This window comes from Nomascus leucogenys, chromosome 3 (assembly GCF_006542625.1).
Source record: "Nomascus leucogenys isolate Asia chromosome 3, Asia_NLE_v1, whole genome shotgun sequence".
NCBI lineage: Eukaryota > Metazoa > Chordata > Mammalia > Primates > Hylobatidae > Nomascus > Nomascus leucogenys.
Window position 1 is genome coordinate 14500102 of NC_044383.1, and position 23450 is coordinate 14523551.

At 43.6% G+C, this 23450-nt stretch overlaps 1 protein-coding gene across 1 annotated transcript in view; it reads left to right on the forward strand.

Annotated features, from left to right (window-relative positions):
* Positions 1–23450, forward strand: part of EIF3A (eukaryotic translation initiation factor 3 subunit A) — a 48918-nt gene that overhangs the window by 24020 nt on the left and 1448 nt on the right. Inside the window, exons 15-21 of the mRNA XM_030806428.1 lie at positions 5198–5320; positions 5849–6002; positions 6541–6725; positions 15437–15525; positions 16807–17615; positions 21500–21701; positions 22683–22873. Of these exons, the coding sequence (XP_030662288.1) occupies positions 5198–5320; positions 5849–6002; positions 6541–6725; positions 15437–15525; positions 16807–17615; positions 21500–21701; positions 22683–22873 (1753 nt within the window). The remainder of the gene's footprint in view (positions 1–5197; positions 5321–5848; positions 6003–6540; positions 6726–15436; positions 15526–16806; positions 17616–21499; positions 21702–22682; positions 22874–23450) is intronic.

The window sequence follows — 23450 nt, forward strand, 5'->3', positions numbered from 1 at the left end:
AACTGAAAAGCCAATTTTACAAAAAACTGCTTTATGTACACTTTCAATGGGTAAATTGTATGGCTTGTTTATACAACTCATAGTTTTCATTTTACTTGCAGAATTGTGCAGCCATCTCCACAATCTAATTATAAAACACATCTCAAAAAGAAGTTCTAAACCCATTAGCAGTAGTCATCCCTATTCTTCCCCACCACCCCAGCCCGAGGCAACTGCTAAACTACTCCTTTCTCTAGATTTGCCGATTCTGGACATTTTATATGAATGGAATTGTGTACTATGTGGTCTTTTGTGACTAAACAGGTCATTCCGTAGTTTTGTTAATTTATAGTATATATTTACCTAATGATACAAAAGCAGGGTTTACAAATTCTTATGGCACCAAATATGTAATAAAAGTGAGTGAACAGATCTGGTTTAAAAAAGTAACCATAAGCAGGAGACAAACATTGGTGTGGGGTGTGATAGGAGAATGCAGCCTTTTCTTGGTTTAATCTGATTGTTGTTCCCTGGAGATTAATGGGCCTAGGATTGCCAGCTCTTCCCATTTTTTTTTTTCAGGAAAAGTTGGAATTTTTGTGATAATTCTCTTAACATGTAAATATTAAAAACTAATTAGAAAAGTGCGTCAGACCAAATTGGGTTGATTTGGAGCCTTCCGTTTTTTCCACGTAGGGCAGAAGGGAAATACCCATATATCATCTTGCATTGATTTCCAGGTGTTTTTAAGGATATAAAATGCCTCTAAAAATTAAACCATGGTGTTTGTTATTACCATGTCATGTTTATTATTTTATTTTATTATATATAGGCACACCTCGTTTTATTTTGCTTCACTTTATTGTGCTTTTGTGTTACCCAGGCAGGTCTCAAAGTCCTGGGCTCAAGCGATTCTCCTGGCTGGGCCTCCCAAAGTGCTAGGATTATGGGTGTGAATCACCATGCCTCCCCCAACCCCCCATATTATTATTATTTTTATTCTTATTTTTTCTTTTACATATTAAAAGTTTGGTAACCTTGCATTGAGCAAGTCTGTTGACACCATTTTTCCAACAGCGTGTGCTCATTTCATGTCTCTCACATTTTGGTAACTCTCAAAGTATTTCATACTTTTTCATTGTTATATTTGTTGTAGTGATCAGTGATCTTTGATGTTACTGTTGTAATTACTTTGGGGTGCCACGAACCACACTCAGAAGGTGGTGAACTTAATCTGTAAATGTTGTGTCTCTTCTGACTGTTCTACCGACTGGCCATTCCCTGACTCTCTGTCTCTCCCTGTCCTTGACCCTTCCTATTATTCCCTGAGACACTAATATATATATATTTATTTGAGACAGAGTTTCATTCTGTCGCCCAGGCTGGAGTGCAGTGGTGCAATCTCGGCACACTGCAACCTCTTCCCCCCCCACCACCCCCGGGTTCAAGTGATTCTCTGGCTTCAGCCTCCCAAGTAGCTGGGATTACAGGCGTCTGCCACCATGCCTGGCTAATTTTTGTGTTTTTAGTGGAGATGGGGGTCACCATGTTGGCTGGGCTGGTCTCGAACTCCTGACCTCAAGTGTTCTGCTTGCCTCAGCCTCCCAAAGTGCTGGGATTATAGGCGTGAGCCACTGTGCCTGGCTCCTGAGACGTAATATTGAAATTAGGCTAATTAACAATCCCACAATGGCTTTTAAGTGTTCAAGTGAATAGAAGAGTCACCTGTCTCACTTTAAATCAAATGCTAGAAATGATTAAGCTTAGTGAGGAAGGCATGTTGAAAGCTAAGCCTCTTGCATTAATCAAGTTGTGAATGCAAAGGAAAAGTTTTTTTTTTTTTTTGAGATGGAGTTTCGCCGTTGTTGCCCACGCTGGAGTGCAATGGCGCGATCTCAGCCCACTGCAGCCCCCGCCTCCCGGTTCAAGTGATTCTCCTGCCTCAGCCTCCCGAGTAGCTGGGATTACAGGCATGTGCCACCATGCCCAGCTAATTTTGTACTTTTTTTTTTTTTTAGTAGAGACAGTTTCTTTATGTTGGTCAGGCTGGTCTTAAAACTCCCGGCCTCAGGTGATCCGCCCATCTTGGCCTCCCAAAGTGCTGGGATTACAGGCATGAGCCACTGCGCCTGGCCCGTAAAAGTTCTTGAAATTAAAAATGCTACTCCAGTGAACACATAAACAGTGAGAAAGTGAAACAGCCTTATTGCTGATATGGAAAAAGTTTCATTGGTCTGGATCAAACCAGCCACAACATTCCCTTCAGCCAAAGCCTGATCCAGAGCAAGGCTGTAACTCTCAACAGTTAATACTACAAAGGCTGAGAGAGGTTAGAAAGCTGCAGAAGGCCAGGCCTGGTGGCTCACGTCTGTAATCTCAGCACTTTGGGAGGCCGAGGTGGGCACATCACTTGAGGTCAGCAGTTTGAGACCAGCCTGGCCAACATGACAAGACCCCGTCTCTACTAAAAATACAAAAATTAGCTGGGCTGGTGGCGGATGCCTGTAATCCCAGATACTCAGGAGGCTGAGGCAGGAGAATTGCATGAACCTGGGAGGCAGAGGTTGCAGTGAGCAATGCCACTGCACTCCACCCTGGGAAACCATGGGAGACTCTGTCTCAAACAATCAATCAATAAAGGAAGCTGCAGAAGAAAAGTATGAAGCTAGCAGAGGTTGGTTCATAAGGTTTAAGGAAAACCATCTTTATAACATGAAAGTACAATGTGAAGCAGCAAGTGCTGATGGAGGAGCTACAGCAAGTTATTCAGAATATTTTGGCTGAGATAGTTGATGAAGGTGGCTACACTAAACAACAGATTTTCTTACTTTTTTGAGAGATAGGGTCACGCTCTGTCACCCAGGCTGGAGTGTAGTGGCACAATCTCAGGTCCCTACAACGTCTATCCCCTGGGCTCAAGTGCCCACTTCAGCCTCCTGAGTAGCTGCGACCACAGGCATGCACCACCATGCCTAGCTTTTTTTTTTTTTTTTTTTTGTATTTTTAGTGGAGACAGGGTCTCCCCAGGCTTCCCAGGCTGGTCTCAAACTCCTGAAGTCAAGCAGTCCACCTGCTTCAGCCTCCCAAAGTGTTGGGATTACAGGGGTGAGCCATGGCGCCCAGCCAATAGATTTTCAGTGTAGATGAAACGACCTTCTGTTGGAAGCAGATGGCCAACTAGGTCTTTCATACCTAGAAAGAAGTCAGTGCCTAGCTTCGAATCATCGAAGGGTATGCTCACTGTTTAGGGGTTAATGCAGCTGCTAACTGGAAGTTGAAGCCAATTCTTGTCATTCCAAAAATCCTAGGGTCCTTAAGAATTATGCTGCATCTACCCTTTCTGTGGTCTGTGCGTGAAAGAACAAAGCCTGAATGACAGCATATCTGTTAATAGCATGGTTTGCTGAATATTTTAAGCCCCCTGTTGAGACCTACTGCTCAAAAAAAAAAAGTTTTCAGAATCTTGCTGCTCATTGACAATGCATCTGATCATATGACAGCTCTGACAGGGATGTATAAGAGAGATTAATGTTTGTTTTCATGCCTGTTAACACAGTATGCATTCTGCAGCCCATAGATCTAGGAATAATTTTTCTTTCAAGTCTTATTTAAGAAATATATTTCATAAGGCTGTAGCTGCCATAGTGATTCCTTTGGTGGATCTGGGCAAAGTATGTTGAAAACCTGCTGGAAGGAATTCTTCATTCCAGATGCCATTTGTGATTCGTGAGAGGAGGTCAAAATAATCAGCATTAGCAAGAGTTTGGAAGAAGTTGATTCCAAGCCTCATGGATGATTTGGAGGGGTACATGAGTAGAGTGGAGAAAATAATTGCAGATGTGGTGAAAACAGCAAAAGAAGTAGAGTTAGATGTATAGGCTGGGTGGGGTGGCTCATACCTCTAATCCCAGCTCTTTGGGAGGCTGAGGTGGGCAGATTGCATGAGTCCAGGAGTTTGAGACCAGCCTGGGCAACATGGTGAAACCCTGTCTCTACAAAAAAATAGGAAAAGTAGCCAGGCATGGTGGAGTGTGCCCGCAGTTCCAGCTACTTGGGAGTCTGACTGAGGTGGGAGGATGCAGAGGTTGCGGTGAGCTGAGATGGTGCCACTGCACTCCAGTGCTTGGGTGGCAGAGACAGACCCTGTCTAAAAAAACAAAAAAACACACAAAAAACAAAAAAGACTATAACCTGAAGATGTGACTGAATTGCTGCAATCTCATGATAAAGCTTGAATGGGTGAGGAGTTGCTTCTTATGGATGAGCAAAGTAAGTGGTTTCTTGAAATCTCGTGGTGAAAATGCTGCGAACATTGTTGACCTGACAACAAAGGATTTAGAATATTCCATAAGTGTAGTTGATAAAGCAGCAGCAGGGTTTGAGAGGATTGGATCAAATTGAAATTCTCCTCTTGAGTTAAAAACTGTCAACCAGTGCCACATGCTGGATAAATCTTTTGTAAGAGGTTACAATCAGTGTGGCAAACTTCATTGTTACCTATTTTAAGAAATTACCATAGTCACCCCATCCTTTAGTACCTGCCAGGCTGATCATTCAGCAGTCGTCAACATTGAGGCAAGACTCCACTAGCAAAAAGATTATGACTCATTGAAGGCTCAGGTGATCATGAGCATTTTTTAGCAATAAGGTATTTTTTGTTTTGTTTTCTTTGAGAACAGGAGTCTCACCATGTTGTCCAGGCTGATCTTGCACCCCTGGGCTCAAGTGATTCTCTTGCCTCAGCGTACTACTGCACCTGACTTACAGTATTTTAAAATTAAGATTTGTACATTGGTGTTTTAGACATGCTCTTGTATACTTAATAGACTGAAAACTTTTATATGCATCAGATAACCAAAAAATCTGTGTTGCTTGCTTCATTGCAATATTTTTTATTGTGGTGGTCTAGAACCAAACCTGCAGTGCCTCCAAGGTGTGTCCGTGTATCATAGTTTTTCCTTTATAAAGTTCCTGGTGTCATGGGGCTAAATGAAAACTGTCTCCTAAATGTCTCAGGATTACTTTGTCTATTTCTTGCCCCTAATTGCCTTCTGGGGACCTGTTGACATGGATGGTAGTTAACATTTTCGTTTTTATGGCATGATAGAAGGGGCAGTGGAGCAGCTTCTAATTTTTCAAGAGTATTTCTCAGTAATTTGGGGTTAATGAGTTAAAAAAAAAGTGATGCTTTGAAATTTCACAATATTTGTACTTGCAGATTACTACCATGCAGCTAGAACGTGAAAAGGCTCTTGAACATAAGAATCGAATGTCACGAATGCTTGAAGACAGAGATTTATTCGTAATGCGACTCAAAGCTGCACGGCAGTCTGTTTATGAGGTGAGCTTGCTGATTTTTGGGAAATGTTTATTCATGAGCTTTCTAGTATTGGCCTAAGGGTTCTCCCTTAACAAATTGGTATATTCTGTGTTGAGTTACTATGTATAACGGTCATTCAAATAATAGAAATTTTTGGATGATATTTCATAAGCAAAACAATCACCTAAAGAAATTGTTCTAAAGGTGAAAGTTGAATGCATAGTTTAATACAAGTTTTGTTTACTGTTTTTGTTAGAAATGAAAAAACTAGATCAAAATGTCCCGGGCTCAGGTTCTAATTTGACCATTCAATTATTTTGTATAAAGACAAACCCACTGGATGTAGGTAATATCAACAATTTAAATGTTTTAAAATTTGGCCTGCTGACAAATTAATGGTCATTTGGAAGTTAGAGTTTTTGTGCTGAGAGGTTGCTTTCGATGATTCTAATACACTTGAGAATCTTTTGTAAACCTAATAGCTTTCTGCTAGTTTGTTGCTCTTGACAAAGTGTGCCCTTTTTGGGTTGGGGGTTACTTCGATTGCAGGAAAAACTTAAACAGTTTGAAGAGCGATTAGCAGAAGAAAGGCATAATCGATTGGAAGAACGGAAAAGGCAACGTAAAGAGGAACGCAGGATAACATACTATAGAGAAAAAGAAGAGGAGGAGCAGAGAAGGGCAGAAGAACAAATGCTAAAAGGTACACAGGTCGGACAGGATTGGAGGGGTGCTAATGCAAGGTTGGTGTTAGATCTAGTTTTTAGTGATCTTATGTAGAAAATACAGGAATCAAGGTAATTGGCCTTTTAGCACTGTAATTAACTGGATCTCGGAACCCAGTTTGCTGTATGTGAAGTTGTTACATCGTCTACCAACATTTCCCCACACATTTGATGTTGTTTTAGAAATTAATACTTTTTGTTTTTTATCACTGTATTCTGTGTATTAACGTTTATTGAGGAATACATTCCAGATGATGGCTGTTAAATGATGCTATATCTGGAATCCCAGATTGCTCAGGGATCGGGGAGGGATTCTGGTATCTTACTACAAAACTATGGTTGAGGGGTGTAGTACTTACTTTCTTGACTATGTTCTGTCATGTAGCTGATTATAAACTATTTTCAAATTCTTTTACTTGTACATTATGCTACCTGTTTAATACCAGAAAAGTGGAACTAGCACTAGGGGGAAGATATGGCTGGGAGGCACACTTAGTAACCTAATCAATGGTCTAGAGCGGGAAGAGAGAGAGCGCGCTGAACGAGCAAAACGCGAGGAAGAGCTACGAGAGTATCAGGAGCGGGTGAAGAAATTAGAAGAAGTGGAAAGGAAAAAACGCCAAAGGGAGTTGGAAATTGAAGAACGAGAACGTCGTAGAGAGGAAGAGAGAAGACTTGGCGATAGTTCACTTTCTAGAAAGGTGAGTATAGGGTTTATTGATTTTATTTTGTTTTAATGTGACTTTTTTTTTTTTTGGTTGAAGCACAGTCTTGCTTTGTCGCCCAGGTTCCCCAGGCTGGAGTGCAGTGGTGCAATCTCAGCCCCCCGGGTTCAAGTGATTCTCGTGTCTCAGCCTCCTGAGTAGCTGAGATTACAGGCGCATACCACCATGCCCGGCTGATTTTTGTAATTGTGATGTGTTTTTATCACCCAGTTCTCTTCCATGATACCGATGTAAATGTATTTAAATCAGTTATTTTCACATCTCTCTTTTTTTTTTTTTTTTTTTTGAGACAGAGTCTCGCTTCATTGCCCAGGCTGGAGTGCAGTGGTGTGATCTCTGTCTCGGCTCCCCGCAATCTCCGCCTCCCAGGTTCAAGCCATTCTCTTGCCTCAGTCTTCCGAGTAGTTGGAATTATAGGCGCCCAACACCATGCCTGGCTAATTTTTGTATTTTTAGTAGAAAATACAAAATTTTCTACTAAAATTAGAAATACGGTTTCACCATGTTGGCCAGGTTGGTCTTGAACTCCTGACCTCAAACGATCTGCTTGCCTTGGCCTCCCAAAGTGCTGGGATTACAGGCGCGACCACCGCACCCAGCCCATTTTCACCTCTCTTTTTAATGTGGTAGTTTTCTCTTTCCAAAGAATAGAAGGCACCTAAGGGGGAAAGAATTATATTTATCTTAGCAAAGATGGAATTTTAAAGGCTTAAGCATACTTTTGCGTGTCGTGTCATGAAAGTTTTGTCCATAGCACTGCTGAGTTTGCTACAGAAGAGGGACTGTTGCTGAGTTCCCTGAAAGACATCATCGTCTGGCCGGGGGTGGTGGCTCATGCCTATAATCCCAGCACTTTGGGAGGCCGAGGCGTGCGGATCGCGAGGTCAGGAGTTCTAGACCAGTCTGGCCAACATGGTGATACCCTGTCTCTACTAAAAATAAAAAAATGAGCTGGGTGCAGTGGTGGCACCTGTAATCCCAGCTACTTGGGAGGCTGAGGCAGGAGAACTGCTTGAACCCGGGAGGCAGAGGTTGCAGTGAGCCGAGATCGTGCCACTGCACTCAAGCCTGGGTGACAGAGCGAGACTCTGTCTCAGGGGGAAAAAAAAAGACATGATCGTGAATTTAGAGGATGATGAATTCTGTAGCTCCTTGGTACTTAAAGACATGTTTGGTGGCCAGCAGCTGTCAGCAACACCTGGCAACTTGTTAGAAACGCAGACTTTCAGGTCCAGCCCCAAAACTTCTGAATCAAAGTATGCAATTTAACAGGATTCCTAGGTGATTCAAACTCAGCTCTAAATGCTGATTTTTAATTGCACTCAGGTTCAAAATGGACCTGTGTTCCCTTCTCTGTCTTGTGTCTGGAATTCCCTCTCCTGATTGGTGTTACTGGTATCTGCTTTGTCACAGCTTTGAACCTACTCTTCCTTCTTTCTTTTCCTACATTACTGCCTTAATTCAGATTTTTCTTGCTTGCAATACTTGTTGGTCTACTTACTAGTCTCCCTCATCATCATCTTCCTTCAGCTTCAGACCTTCCTCTACGATGTGGCCTGCTTGATTTTTCATAATACAGCATGTTTGATCACTGTGCCTGCTGTTGGATTTCAGACCTTTCATTGGTTGGTACTCATTACTGAGAGCCAAAGGTTTTAAAACACGCCTTAGTAGTCTTTCGTGTTGCTGCTGTTTCATCAGTTTTGTCTGACACTATTTTCTTCTTAGTCACCTGTGCTCCAGCCATTGGGGAGCAAGTTTTCTGCTTTATTCTGTGTCTGGCATCTGTCTGCATGCTCTTCCATTTGCTTGGGAGGTGCCCTGTTTGCCCCTTAAAGAATTGCTTGCTTACTTTTCACTCAAAAAGCTCAGGGATGTCTTGCATACCTTTTCTCTGCTCTATTTTTGCCACACCTGTATCAAATGCTTATCTGTATGCCTACACTTGATACTAGTTATTTATGTGTCTTCAGTTTATGTTATTCTTACTGCTAATTTGTAGTTCTAATTCCTTGGTATTAAGTAAATGTGGTCTGTATGATTTACAAGTTTTTGGAATTTAATAATACATTTTCCCTTGTGTTCTATGAATGTTTTTTTCTGTTGAGCACAAAGTTCTATGTGTGCATGAAATCAGCGCTGTTTTGTTTAAATCTGCTACATCATGTTAGTTTATGGGAATGTCTCCTTAGGAACGTGAGGAAGCTTACCTTCTGAGATTATCCTTTTCTTTTAGTTAGCATTTGCAAATGTGTCTGTCCACCCTTTTGTACATTTTCAGCCTCTCATTTCTGTTTTATGCCTCACCCCCCGCCCACACATACCTTCCCTTTTTTTTGGGAGAGTTTAGTTTAATTTACTTGTATTTAACATGGTAACTAGTATATTTGGTTTTATTCCTAACACTTGCTTTGGAGCTTTTTATTTGCTTCGATGTCCCTGGCACCCCTTCCTTTTTCTTTAAGCCAAATTTGAAGAACTTTTCTAGGTTTGTGTGTGTGTGTGTGTGTGTGTGTGTGTGTGTGTGTAGACAGAGTCTCGCTCTGTTGCCCAGGCTGGAGTGCGGTGGCGCAATCTCAGCTCACTGCAACCTCTGCCTCCTGGTTTCAAGCAATTCTCCTGCCTCAGCCTCCCGAGTAGCTGGGATTACTGGCGTGTGCCACCACGCCTGGCTAATGTTTGTATTTTTAGTAGACATGGGGTTTTTCACTATGTTGGCCTGGCTGGTCTCGAACTCCTGACCTTGTGATCCACTCGCCTCAGCCTCTCAGAGTGCTGGGATTACAGGCGTGAGCCACTATGCCTGGCCTCTAGGTTCACTTTTATTTTCTCTATTCCATTAATTTTTTTTTTTTTTTGAGACGGAGTTTTGCCCGTTTTGCCCGGGCTGGAGTGCAATGGTGAGATCTCAGGTCACTGCAACCCCCACCTTCCAGGTTCAAGTGATTCTCCTGCCTCAGCCTCCCGAGTAGGTGGGATTACAGGCATGTGCCACCATGCCCGGCTAATTTTGTATTTTTAGTAGAGATAAATTTCACCGTGTTGGCCAGGCTGGTCTCGAACTCCTGACCGCAGGTGATCCATCCACCTCAACCTCCCAAAGTGCTGAGATTACAGGCATGAGCCACTGTGCCCGGCCACCATTAATTTTTTCCTAAGTTTTTAAAAAAACTTCCACAGTATAAATTACAACTTTCCTTTGCGTCTTCAGAACAAAACAAAATCATGACCATACCTTAACTTATATTTTATTGCAGTGGACTGGGTAGTTTTGCTTCTAGATCACTACACATTATCTTTCCTCTTAGTACCCACTTAACAGTTACTTTAAGTTTTACATCCATATTAGCGAACATTATTTAGTCTCAAGTATGTTTACACTGCATCATGTTTTCCCCTTTATGAGTACTTTTTGTTTCTTGATCAGTTGTTTTCAGAATGTCTTTGTGTGTGTCATAAGTTTTTTCTCTCACCGTTGAACAATGAATGGTTCATTATTTGGCCAGTTCAAAATCATCTTTTCAGAAATAATAGAGACCTTTGCTTCTGTTTTTAGTACACAGTGTTACAGAGGGGAGGATTTTTGATACTAGTCTTGGTCTTATTCTGTAGATACTGTTTCATTCCTTGGAAACAAAATTTTTCTCTATTCTTGCGTTAAAGGAAGTTAAAACTGTCCCTAAGACTGTGTTTAGATACCTGAGTGTATGGTCATCTTTGTTTCTTTTTGGACTTCTGCCCTTTTGGTCTAAGGATTCAGTCTCCTTAGAGCAGACAAAAATCTACTTAATTTAAGGAAAATTTTCTCCTTTTTCTCTGTTCTTGCTCTTTTAAAGTTCTCTTTATATCTTTAATGTTTCTTTTACTCTGTTCATCTCTTTGTTTGTTTGTACCAGGTTCTCTGAGATCCTGGTTCAGTTTGTTTGCTCATCAGCCGGGGCCATTCTGCTCTTGGATCTGCTGGGCTGGGCACATTGGTTCACGCCTGTAATCTCAGCACTTTGGGAGACCGAGGCAGGTGGGCCGATCGCTTGAGCCTGGGAATTTGAGACCAGTCTGGCAACACAGTGAGACCCTGTCTCCACAAGAAATACAAAAATGAGCTGGGCGTGGTGGTGCATGCCCAGCTACTTGGGAGACTGAGGTGGGAGGGAGTATGGCTTGAGCCCAGGAGGCAGAGTATTTCTTTTTGTTTGTTTTTTTTTTTTTGGTTTGTTTTTTTTTTTGAGACGGAGTCTCGCTCTGTCGCCCAGGCTGGAGTGCAGTGGCGTGATCTCGGCTCACTGCAAGCTCCGCCTCCTGGCTTCACGCCATTCTCCTGCCTCAGCCTCTCCAAGTAGCTGGGACTACAGGCGCCCGCCACCACGCCCGGCTAATTTTTTGTATTTTTAGTAGAGACGGGGTTTCACCGTGGTCTCGATCTCCTGACCTCGTGATCCGCCCGCCTCGGCCTCCCAAAGTGCTGGGATTACAAGCATGAGCCACCGCACCCGGCTTCTTTTTGTTTGTTTAATGGCTATAACAGCCATCCTTCAAAAGTCTTTGGAGGATGTAATAGTTGTACTATATCCTCTAAAACCTTGCATTCTTTGTTAAGTATAAATTGCAAGGCAGGCATTGGGGTGGGAGAAGCTTGGCCTTCTGGCTGTGTTTGTTCCCTTGATTGTGGTGCCTATAAATTCCTTTGACTGTTATGTTTCTATTTTCTCTCAAGGTATTTACATTAGCTGTGATGACCTGGGACTAACTTATTTTCTGACCATTCTTGTCTTTCACTGCTTCTCATCTCTGGTTATTTTAGAGTTTCATTGCCAAGACATTTTTTCAAAAATTCAAATAAAGGGGCAGGCGTGGTGGCTCACACCTATAATCTCAGCACTTTGGGAAGCCCAGGCAGGTGGATCAGTTGAGGTCAGGAGTTCGAGACCAGCATGGCCAACATGTTGAAATCCCATCTCTACGAAAAATAGAAAAATTAGCCGGGCATGGTGGCAGGCGCTTGTAGTCCTAGCTACCCGGGAGGCTAAGGCTCAAGAATCGCTTGAATGTGGGAGGCAGAGGCCACAGTTAGCTGAGATCGCGCCACTGCACTCCAACCTGGGCAACAGAGTGAGATTTCACCTCAAAAAAAAAAAAAAAAAAAAAAAAAAAAGAAAAAAAGAAAATTCAAATAAAGATTCTCTTATTCACGCATTGAGACTGTAGCTTATTCTTAGCTTTGTAGAATTTTTTTTTTTTTTTTTTTTTTTTGAGACAGAGCCTCCCGCTCTGGTGCAGGCTGGAGTGCAGTGGTGTGATGTCGGGTAACTGCAAGTTTTGCCTCCTGGTTTCAAGCAATTCTCCTGCCTCAGCCTCCCGAGTAGCTGGGATTACTGGCGTGTGCCACCACGCCTGGCTAATGTTTGTATTTTTAGTAGACATGGGGTTTTTCACTATGTTGGCCTGGCTGGTCTCGAACTCCTGACCTTGTGATCCACTCGCCTCAGCCTCTCAGAGTGCTGGGATTACAGGCGTGAGCCACTATGCCTGGCCTCTAGGTTCACTTTTATTTTCTCTATTCCATTAATTTTTTTTTTTTTTTGAGATGGAGTTTTGCCCGTTTTGCCCGGGCTGGAGTGCAATGGTGAGATCTCAGGTCACTGCAACCTCCACCTTCCAGGTTCAAGTGATTCTCCTGCCTCAGCCTCCCGAGTAGGTGGGATTACAGGCATGTGCCACCATGCCCGGCTAATTTTGTATTTTTAGTAGAGATAAATTTCACCGTGTTGGCCAGGCTGGTCTCGAACTCCTGACCTCAGGTGATCCATCCACCTCAACCTCCCAAAGTGCTGAGATTACAGGCATGAGCCACTGTGCCCGGCCACCATTAATTTTTTCCTAAGTTTTTAAAAAAACTTCCGCAGTATAAATTACAACTTTCCTTTGCCTCTTCAGAACAAAACAAAATCATGACCATACCTTAACTTATATTTTATTGCAGTGGACTGGGTAGTTTTGCTTCTAGATCACTACACATTATCTTTCCTCTTAGTACTCACTTAACAGTTACTTTAAGTTTTACATCCATATTAGCGAACATTATTTAGTCTCAAGTATGTTTACACTGCATCATGTTTTCCCCTTTATGAGTACTTTTTGTTTCTTGATCAGTTGTTTTCAGAATGTCTTTGTGTGTGTCATAAGTTTTTTCTCTCACCATTGAACAATGAATGGTTCATTATTTGGCCAGTTCAAAATCATCTTTTCAGAAATAATAGAGACCTTTGCTTCTGTTTTTAGTACACAGTGTTACAGAGGGGAGGATTTTTGATACTAGTCTTGGTCTTATTCTGTAGATACTGTTTCATTCCTTGGAAACAAAATTTTTCTCTATTCTTGCGTTAAAGGAAGTTAAAACTGTCCCTAAGACTGTGTTTAGATACCTGAGTGTATGGTCATCTTTGTTTCTTTTTGGACTTCTGCCCTTTTGGTCTAAGGATTCAGTCTCCTTAGAGCAGACAAAAATCTACTTAATTTAAGGAAAATTTTCTCCTTTTTCTCTGTTCTTGCTCTTTTAAAGTTCTCTTTATATCTTTAATGTTTCTTTTACTCTGTTCATCTCTTTGTTTGTTTGTACCAGGTTCTCTGAGATCCTGGTTCAGTTTGTTTGCTCATCAGCCGGGGCCATTCTGCTCTTGGATCTGCTGGGCTGGGCACATTGGTTCACGCCTGTAATCTCAGCACTTTGGGAGACCGAGGCAGGTGGGCCGATCGCTTGAGCCTGGGAATTTGAGACCAGTCTGGCAACACAGTGAGACCCTGTCTCCACAAGAAATACAAAAATGAGCTGGGCGTGGTGGTGCATGCCCAGCTACTTGGGAGACTGAGGTGGGAGGGAGTATGGCTTGAGCCCAGGAGGCAGAGTATTTCTTTTTGTTTGTTTTTTTTTTTTTGGTTTGTTTTTTTTTTTGAGACGGAGTCTCGCTCTGTCGCCCAGGCTGGAGTGCAGTGGCGTGATCTCGGCTCACTGCAAGCTCCGCCTCCTGGCTTCACGCCATTCTCCTGCCTCAGCCTCTCCAAGTAGCTGGGACTACAGGCGCCCGCCACCACGCCCGGCTAATTTTTGTATTTTTAGTAGAGACGGGGTTTCACCGTGGTCTCGATCTCCTGACCTCGTGATCCGCCCGCCTCGGCCTCCCAAAGTGCTGGGATTACAAGCATGAGCCACCGCACCCGGCTTCTTTTTGTTTGTTTAATGGCTATAACAGCCATCCTTCAAAAGTCTTTGGAGGATGTAATAGTTGTACTATATCCTCTAAAACCTTGCATTCTTTGTTAAGTATAAATTGCAAGGCAGGCATTGGGTGGGAGAAGCTTGGCCTTCTGGCTGTGTTTGTTCCCTTGATTGTGGTGCCTATAAATTCCTTTGACTGTTATGTTTCTATTTTCTCTCAAGGTATTTACATTAGCTGTGATGACCTGGGACTAACTTATTTTCTGACCATTCTTGTCTTTCACTGCTTCTCATCTCTGGTTATTTTAGAGTTTCATTGCCAAGACATTTTTTCAAAAATTCAAATAAAGGGGCAGGCGTGGTGGCTCACACCTATAATCTCAGCACTTTGGGAAGCCCAGGCAGGTGGATCAGTTGAGGTCAGGAGTTCGAGACCAGCATGGCCAACATGTTGAAATCCCATCTCTACGAAAAATAGAAAAATTAGCCGGGCATGGTGGCAGGCGCTTGTAGTCCTAGCTACCCGGGAGGCTAAGGCTCAAGAATCGCTTGAATGTGGGAGGCAGAGGCCACAGTTAGCTGAGATCGCGCCACTGCACTCCAACCTGGGCAACAGAGTGAGATTTCACCTCAAAAAAAAAAAAAAAAAAAAAAAAAAAAAAAAAGAAAAAAAGAAAATTCAAATAAAGATTCTCTTATTCACGCATTGAGACTGTAGCTTATTCTTAGCTTTGTAGAATTTTTTTTTTTTTTTTTTTTTTTTTTTTTTTGAGACAGAGCCTCCCGCTCTGGTGCAGGCTGGAGTGCAGTGGTGTGATGTCGGGTAACTGCAAGTTTTGCCTCCTGGGTTCAAGCTATTCTCCTGCCTCAGCCTCCCAAGTAGCTGGGACTACAGGCGCCTGCCACCACGCCTGGCTAATTTTTTGTATTTTTAGTAGAGACAGGGTTTCACCGTGTTAGCCAGGATGGTCTTGATCTCCTGACCTCGTGATCCACCCGCCTCCGCCTTCCAAACTGCTGGGATTACAGGCGTGAGCCACCACACCGGGCCCATCGGAGTACTGTGAATAGAGAAGTACTGTTAATTTAACCACCCCCATTAGACATTAAATAAAATGTCTCCACCTTTCTTTGCTTAGTAGGCACTGTGATGTACATTTCAGGGCATGTGGCTTTTTTCACATTCTTCAAAGGGGATTTCTAGGTCGAAGGAAATCTGTAGAGGTGTGTGTTCCCAGGTTGCTTTTCCAGTGGTGTTATATCGGTTTGTAAGGCCACCCACAATATATGAGACTACCAGTTTCCCTGTAGTGTCAGTCTGATCTCAGATTAAAAAATAAATGAAATTTTAAAACTTGCTTATTTAAGGGCTTCATATTATTATAAGTACAAAAAACATTTGAATGGTAATACCGGTAGTCGTAATAGTAAATGGTTACCAATGTAATGCTTCTTTTTCACTTTGTCAATGGAGGACTCTCGTTGGGGAGATAGAGATTCAGAAGGCACCTGGAGAAAAGGACCTGAAGCAGATTCTGAGTGGAGAAGAGGCCCGCCAGAGAAGTAAGTAGAGTTGAAAATAATGGTGCTGCAGTTCCTGTTAATATCTTATCAGTGGTTTTTAAATTTGGTTCATTTTGTAGAGGCAGGGAAAGGAGAGCCATGAAGAATTGTGTGCATGTCTGATTGTGTGTGGGTTTGTATTTTGTTTTATTGGGTCTGCTGCCCAGGCTGGAGTGCAGTGGCGCAATCTCGGCTCCCTGCAACCTCTGCCTCCTGGGTTCAAGTGCCTCAGCCTCTCGAATAGCTGGGATTACAGGTGTGTGCCACCATACCTGGCTACTTTTTGTATTTTTTAGTAGAGATGGGGTTTTGCCATGTTGCCCAAGCTGGCTTTGACCTCTCGACCTCAAGTGATCTGACTGTCTCAGCCTCTCAAATTGCTGGGATTACAGGCATGAGCCACTGCACTTGGCCTGTGTTGTTGTTTTGTTGTTGTTGTTGTTGTTGTTTTGAGATGGCGTCTCACTCTGGAGTGCAGTGGCACGATCTTGGCTCACTACAGCCTCAACCTCCCTGGGCTTAGGTGATCCGCCTGCCTCAGCCTCCTGAGTAGCTGGGACCACAGGTGCGCTCCACCATGCCTGGTTAATGTTGTTTGTTTGTTTCTTTGTTTTTGAGACAGAATCTAGCTCTGTCACCCAGGCTGGAGCACAGTGGCACGATCTTGGCTCACTGCAGCCTCTGCCTCCTGGGTTCAAGCAATTCTCGTGCCTCCCAAGTAGCTGGGAGGCACTTGTAATCCTTCCAAGTAGGATTATAGACATGCACCACCACGCCTGGCTAATTTTTGCATTTTTAGTAGACCCGAGGTTTCACTGTGTTGGCCAGGCTGGTCTTGAACTCCTGACCTCAAGTAATCTGCCTGCCTCGGCCTCCCAAAGTGCTGGGATTACAGGTGTGGGCCACCACGCCTGGTCAATTTTTATATTCTTTATAGTGATGGGGTTTTGACATGTTGCCCAGGCTAGTCTCACACTCCTGGGCTCAAGCAATCCTCCCGCCGTGGCCTTCCAAAGTGCTGGGATTACAGGTGTGAGCGACTGTGCCCAGCCGCATGTCTTACAGTTAAGTAGAGATGGGGTTTTGCCAGGCCAGGCTGGTCTTGAACTCCTGACCCAGGTGATCTGCCTGCCTCTGCCTCCCAAAGTGCTGGGATTAAAGGCGTGAGCCACTCCTCCGGCCCATACTGAAGTTTTAAAAAAGCACGTGGAAAAAAAAATCCCCAAAGGATCATATGCTTTTTTATTTTATATATTTTTAATTGTTCTTGTTGCTGTGTAGGGAGTGGAGACGTGGAGAAGGGCGAGATGAGGACAGGTCTCATAGAAGAGATGAAGAGCGGCCCCGGCGTCTAGGGGATGATGAAGATAGAGAGTCTTCTCTTAGACCAGACGATGATCGGGTTCCCCGGCGTGGCATGGATGATGACAGAGGCCCTAGACGTGGTCCTGAGGAAGATCGGTTCTCTCGCCGTGGGGCAGACGATGACCGGCCTTCCTGGCGTAACACAGATGATGACAGACCTCCCAGACGAATTGCTGACGAAGACAGGGGAAGCTGGCGTCATGCGGATGATGACAGACCACCTAGACGAGGACTGGATGAGGACAGAGGAAGCTGGCGAACAGCTGATGAGGACAGAGGACCAAGACGTGGGATGGATGATGACCGGGGGCTGAGGCGAGGAGGCGCTGACGATGAGCGATCATCCTGGCGTAATGCTGATGATGACCGGGGTCCCAGGCGAGGGTTGGATGATGACCGGGGTCCCAGGCGAGGCATGGATGATGACCGGGGTCCCAGGAGAGGCATGGATGATGACCGGGGTCCCAGGAGAGGCATGGATGATGACCGGGGTCCCAGGAGAGGCATGGATGATGACCGGGGTCCCAGGCGAGGGTTGGATGATGATCGAGGACCTTGGAGGAATGCCGATGATGACAGAATTCCCAGGCGTGGTGCAGAGGATGACAGGGGCCCTTGGAGAAACATGGATGATGATCGCCTTTCAAGACGTGCTGATGATGATCGGTTTCCCAGACGGGGTGATGACTCAAGACCTGGTCCTTGGAGACCATTAGTCAAGCCAGGTAAAATTCTATTTCCTAGAATATGCTTAAGTGTTCACCTGTAAAAGTGAAATTCTGATGGGAAAATATCAGGGCTGTATTGTTATTTTTCCAGACAAACTGGTCTTTTATCTTTCCTTCAGTATCATTTGCAGTGACTTACCTGTCAAAAGTTTGCCTTCAGAATACTACCATCCAAAACATAAAAACGCAACCCCTCTCTTCTTTAGTGATGTGCTCTTTATTTTCCTTCTGCTTCGATGACTGCTTCTTTGAAGGCTCTTCCTGTACTCATGCCTTCAGTATTGGTGTGTTTTTCAGGTTTTACTGGGAACCAGCCTCCTTTTAAAAATAATTGAAACCAAAATGTACTTTATATTTTTGCCAACTGAGAGATTATGCAAGGAGGAACTCATTTTACTTACTTTTTTTGAGACAGGGTCTTGCTCTGTTGCACAGGCTGGAGTGCAGTGGTGCAATCATGGCTCACTGCAACCTTGACCTCCCGGACTCTAGGGAGCCTCCCACCTCAGCCTTCTGAGTAGCTAGGACTACAGGCACATGCCACCACACCCTGCTAATAATTTATTTTTTTGGAGAGACGGGGTTTTGCTATGTTGCCCAGGCTGGTCTCAAACTCCTGGGCTCAAGTTATCCTTCTGCCTCTCCCTCCCAAAGTGAAGTGCTGGGATAACAGGTGTGAGGCACTGCACCCAGACTCATTTTCTTTCTTAGTCCTGGGCCTGCTTGTTTCACACTTTATTATTCGTGAGCAGTCGTATACATGTTTGTGACATGTGTCTATTACCATTTTTTTCTTTTTCTTTTTTTTTTTTTGAGGTGGAGTCTTGCTCTTTCTCCCAGGCTGGAGTGTAGTGGTACGATCTCGGCTCACTGCAACCTCTGCCTCCCAGGTTCAAGCAATTCTCCTGCCTCAGCTTCCCAAGTAGCTGGGACTACAGGCACACGCCACCATGCATGCCTAAATTTTTTTTTTTTTTTTTTTTTGAGATGGAGTCTCGCTCTGTCATCTGGCTGGAGTGCAGTGGCACGATCTCTCCTCAGTGCAAGTTCTGCCGCTCAGGTTCATGCCCTTCTCCTGCCTCAGCCTCCCGAGTAGCTGGGACAACAGGTGCCCACCACCATGCCTGGCTAATTTTTTGTATTTTTAGTAGAGATGGGGTTTCACCATGTTAGCCAGGATGGTCTTGATCTCCTGACCTTGCGATCCGCCTACCTCGGCCCCCAAAGTGCTGGGATTACAGGCATGAACCACCACGCCTGGCCATTTTTTTGTATTTTTAATAGAGATGGGGTTTCACCATGTTGGCCAGGCTCCTCTCGAACTCCTGACCTCAAGTGATCCACCCACCTCTGCCTCCCAAAGTGCTGGGATGACAAGCGTGAGCCACTGCCCCGGCCAGTTTTCTCTAGATAATTTCTGCGTACTGCACACAGGTGACAGCTGCTTACTGCATATAGCACATCTCCACTTGGTAGTCTTACTGAATGTCTAACACAGCCTATCCAAAACTGGACTCATTACCATCACATACACGTGCACTTGTTCATGCCCATCCATCCCTCTGATTCTCCTCAGGGGCATCACTGTCCATCTAACTGTCTGAGCTAGGAATCTGGGAGTTGTTTTGTCTCTGTTTCATCCTTTATGTTAAATCTTTATTTAGTTCAGTTCTGCCTTTTTGATGTTCCTGAAATCCACCCTCTTCTCCATTCCCATTGCTTGTACTTGGTCCTGGGTCAGCAGCATTTTCCTCACCCCCTAACTGGTTTTTGCTGCCTCTCTTACTCCCAGTTTTAATTTTGGGTGTTGGGGAAATAACCAGAGCAGTTGTTCTAAGTGCAGATCTAAGTGAGCCGCTTCCTTGCTTTCCCCAGTTGTTTCTGTTGCCTACTTCGTCTCTTCTAGTCTCACTTCATTCTACTATTCAGCTGTTACCTTGTGTAAGGCATTTAATTTTTCTTTTCCTCATGTTAAATGTGGTAACAGTATAGCAGATTCTTAATAATTTGCTAATTATATTTTATACAGTTGCCATGAATACTGAACTCCTGTTCCTAGGGGAAATACAAGGTTAGGTTTTTGTAAGCTTCTAATCATGATATTTTTGTGAACCAGTCAATACATAAAATGTCTTTTATGTGTTTGTGTTTAAAGACTCCCTATTTCTGATATGTTGTTGATTCATTACCATTGAATTCATGGTCAACAGCATTATAACTCATTCATGAACAAAGCTTATCTAATACATGTATTTTCTCCTTAAGGCATATCATAGCCACCTTGTGCTTGGGTCCACTAAACAGCATTTGTTTTTTCTTTTTTTGAGGCGGGGTCTCACTCTGTCTCCCAGGCTGGAGTGCAGTGGCGTGATCTCAGATCACCGCAACCTCTGCCTCCTGGGCTCAAGAGATCCTATCACATCAGCCTCCTGAGTAGCGGACTATAGGTGCACACCACCAAGCCCAGCTAATTTTTGTATTTTTTTGTAGAGATGTGGTTTTGCCATGTTGCCCAGGCTGGTCTTGAACTCCTGGGCTCCGGGGATCCACCCTCCTCGGCCTCCCAAATTCCTGAGATTATAGGCATGAGCCACCACGCCTGGCCTCTAGACAGCATTTTAGCACTACTCTTGGAAGCCATTTTAAACAGTGAGGTCACCAGCAAATTTACGTCTCTATGTGTACTCTATATAAAATATTCCTAGATTCATATATTCCATGCATAAGTGTGAGCCACTGTGCAGGGTTAAAGGATTTATTCATGATTAATGACTAGATAATGGGTGGTAAATGGTGGAGGACAGGAATATAAAAGGAAAGATTCTTTTTTGGATATGAAGGCCTTGAAAACGTTGCAAGGTATAAATACCTCAAAATTGGGACTCAGAGAAAACTCTTGAAGTTTTCTGCTTAAATGAGTGATCTGTTTAACATCAGAACAGATACTATGCTGAAATCTGCGTGCAATAGGGAAAATTCTAAAATTTTCTTTTCTTTTTTTTTTTTTTTTTTTTTTTTTTTTAGACAGAGTCTGGCTCTGTCGCCCAGGCTGGAGTGCAGTGGCGCAATCTCGGCTCACTGCAAGCTCCGCCTCCCGGGTTCACGCCATTCTCCTGCCTCAGCCTCTCCGAGTAGCTGGGACTACAGGCGCCCGCCACCACGCCCGGCTAATTTTTTTGTATTTTTAGTAGAGACGGGGTTTCACCGTGTTAGCCAGGATGGCCTCGATCTCCTGACCTCGTGATCCGCCCGCCTCGGCCTCCCAAAGTGGTGGGATTACAAGCGTGAGCCACCGTGCCCGGCCCTAAAATTTTCAATGATACTTTTGTTCTATGGAACACTCAACCCAGATCATTTAAGGTTTGTTTGTTTGTTTTTTTTTCCCTGTTTGTTTTTTGAGACAGTCTCATTCTGTCATCCAGGCTGGAGGTGCAGTGGCACTATCTTGGCTCACTGCAACCTCTGCCTCCCAGGTTCAAGCAGTTCTCATGCCTTCGCCTCCCAAGTCAAGTAGCTAGGACTACAGGCGCAACACCACACCTGGCTAATTGTATTTTTAGTAGCAACAGGGTTATTACCATGTTGGCCAGGCTGGTCTCAAATTCCTGACCTTAAGTAATCCACCTGGCTTGGTCTCCCAAAGTGTTGGGATTACAGGTGTGGGCCACCATGCCTGGCCCGTTTTAAATTTCTTATATAAGTTTAAGATACTGTTAATGATGTCTGTGCAGTGATGTACACTGCTTTAGTATTTTTTTAATCAGTGTCTTAAATTAGCATTTAGAATGATGATGAATTAATGCCAGTGTCTATTCATGATTGCCAATCTGTTTCTTGTTTTAAAAATATTTTTAAAATGTTTTGCTTTTTCAAAAAAATAGGTGGATGGAGAGAGAAAGAAAAAGCCAGAGAGGAGAGCTGGGGTCCACCTCGAGAATCAAGGCCATCAGAAGAACGTGAATGGGACAGAGAAAAAGAAAGGGACAGAGATAATCAAGATCGAGAGGAGAATGACAAGGACCCTGAGAGAGAAAGGGACAGAGAGAGAGATGTGGATCGAGAGGATCGCTTCAGAAGACCTAGGTGTGATGTTCTAATTAAATTATTTGTAGAGGCCGGGCACGGTGGCTCATGCCTGTAATCCCAGCACTTTGGGAGGCCGAGGTGGGCAGATCACCTGAGGTCAGGAGTTTGAGACCAGCCTGACCAACATGGAGAAACCCCATCTCTACTAAAAAATACAAAATTAGCCAGGTGTGATGGTGCATGCCTGTAATCCCAGCTACTCAGGAGGCTGAGGCAGGAGAATTGCTTGAACCCGGGAGGCAGAGGTTGTGGTGAGCCGAGATTACACCATTGCACTCCAGCCTGGGCAACAAGAGCGAAACTCCATCTCAAAAAAAAAAAAAAAAAAAAAAAATTTTTTTTTTTTTTTTTTTAAGAGGTTATCTAATCGAACATTCCCTCTTAAAGTAAGAAAATGGAGGCCCAAACTTCATGGCTGTCTATAGGCTGTATGACTGTTGGGCAGTGGAACCAGCCCAGCCATCTTTGTCAGTCCATTGCTTTTTCCCCCTGTGTAGTTTAGGGCAGTCAGTTTTCTTGCCCTTAAATTATCAAAAGCCCTTTGATTTTATTAGTAGTAGAAGTTCTAGCTTGCTCCCTCTGCCAAAGTGTCCTTGCACTGATAAATGTAGACCAGCAGCATTCGATGCAATTTTCTTCAAGGAAGAAAATATGTCTGTGCTGGCCAGTCTGGTAGTCAGCAGTCACATTTGGTGGCCAAGCACTTAGAATATATGGTTGGTGCTGCTAAGGAAATATCTCCATTTTACTTTAAATGTAAGTAACCACATATGGGTAGTGGCTACCGAGTGGGACGGCACAGATCTGGGTGTTCTCATTTGTTCTGCACGCCCCAGGCATCAGGTAAGGTCAGGTTATGAGTTTAAACTGTCCCTGTTACATTTGTAAACTCTAAGCCCCAGCTTGGCCTGGATGTACTTATAATTATCCATTTGGTCTAACAGTAAGAACCTGACTTGTCATTGTAAATGGCTACAGGGATGAAGGTGGCTGGAGAAGAGGACCAGCAGAGGAATCTTCAAGCTGGAGAGACTCAAGTCGCCGGGACGATAGGGATAGGGATGACCGTCGCCGTGAGAGGGATGACCGGCGTGATCTAAGAGAAAGACGAGATCTGAGAGACGACAGGGACCGAAGAGGACCTCCGCTCAGATCAGAACGTGAAGAAGGTATAGAGTTTACAACTGAAGTATTGGAGAACTGTCGTTTCTGGGGGGGGATTTGGGTTATGTAATTATATCATAAATTTGTATGAGGGCCAACAATAAGAGAGTTGATATTTATTCTATTTAGAATTCATGATTTTCATACAGTTACTCAATGGTCATGTTGTGAAGTGCACTTATCTCTAAATTCAAAGTACAGTAGTAGACTAAATTGGATAGCAGGCAATATATATAAAGTTTACTTAATAAAAATGAAAAAAAGTGTTATTTAAAAGCAACTTCCTGGCAGATTAAGCACAAAGTAGAAACATTTTCTCTGAAATTGTAACAGAAGTTTATTCTTTTTTAAAATATATGTATTTTTCATTTTTAAAATCCTCATTTTTCTCTTGGTTTTTAAAAATTTATTTTCCATGTCTTGACATCCTGTTGTGAGAGAATTTTTCTGTCATAGCCATAACTTCAAAAACTCCTGTACTTTGTGTGGTTAATTTGCTGTTAAAATTCTTCAAGAGCCAAAAATACTGTCAGTTATAAAATTTTCATTCAGCCAGATTTTTGCCACCTTGTCTTACGGGTT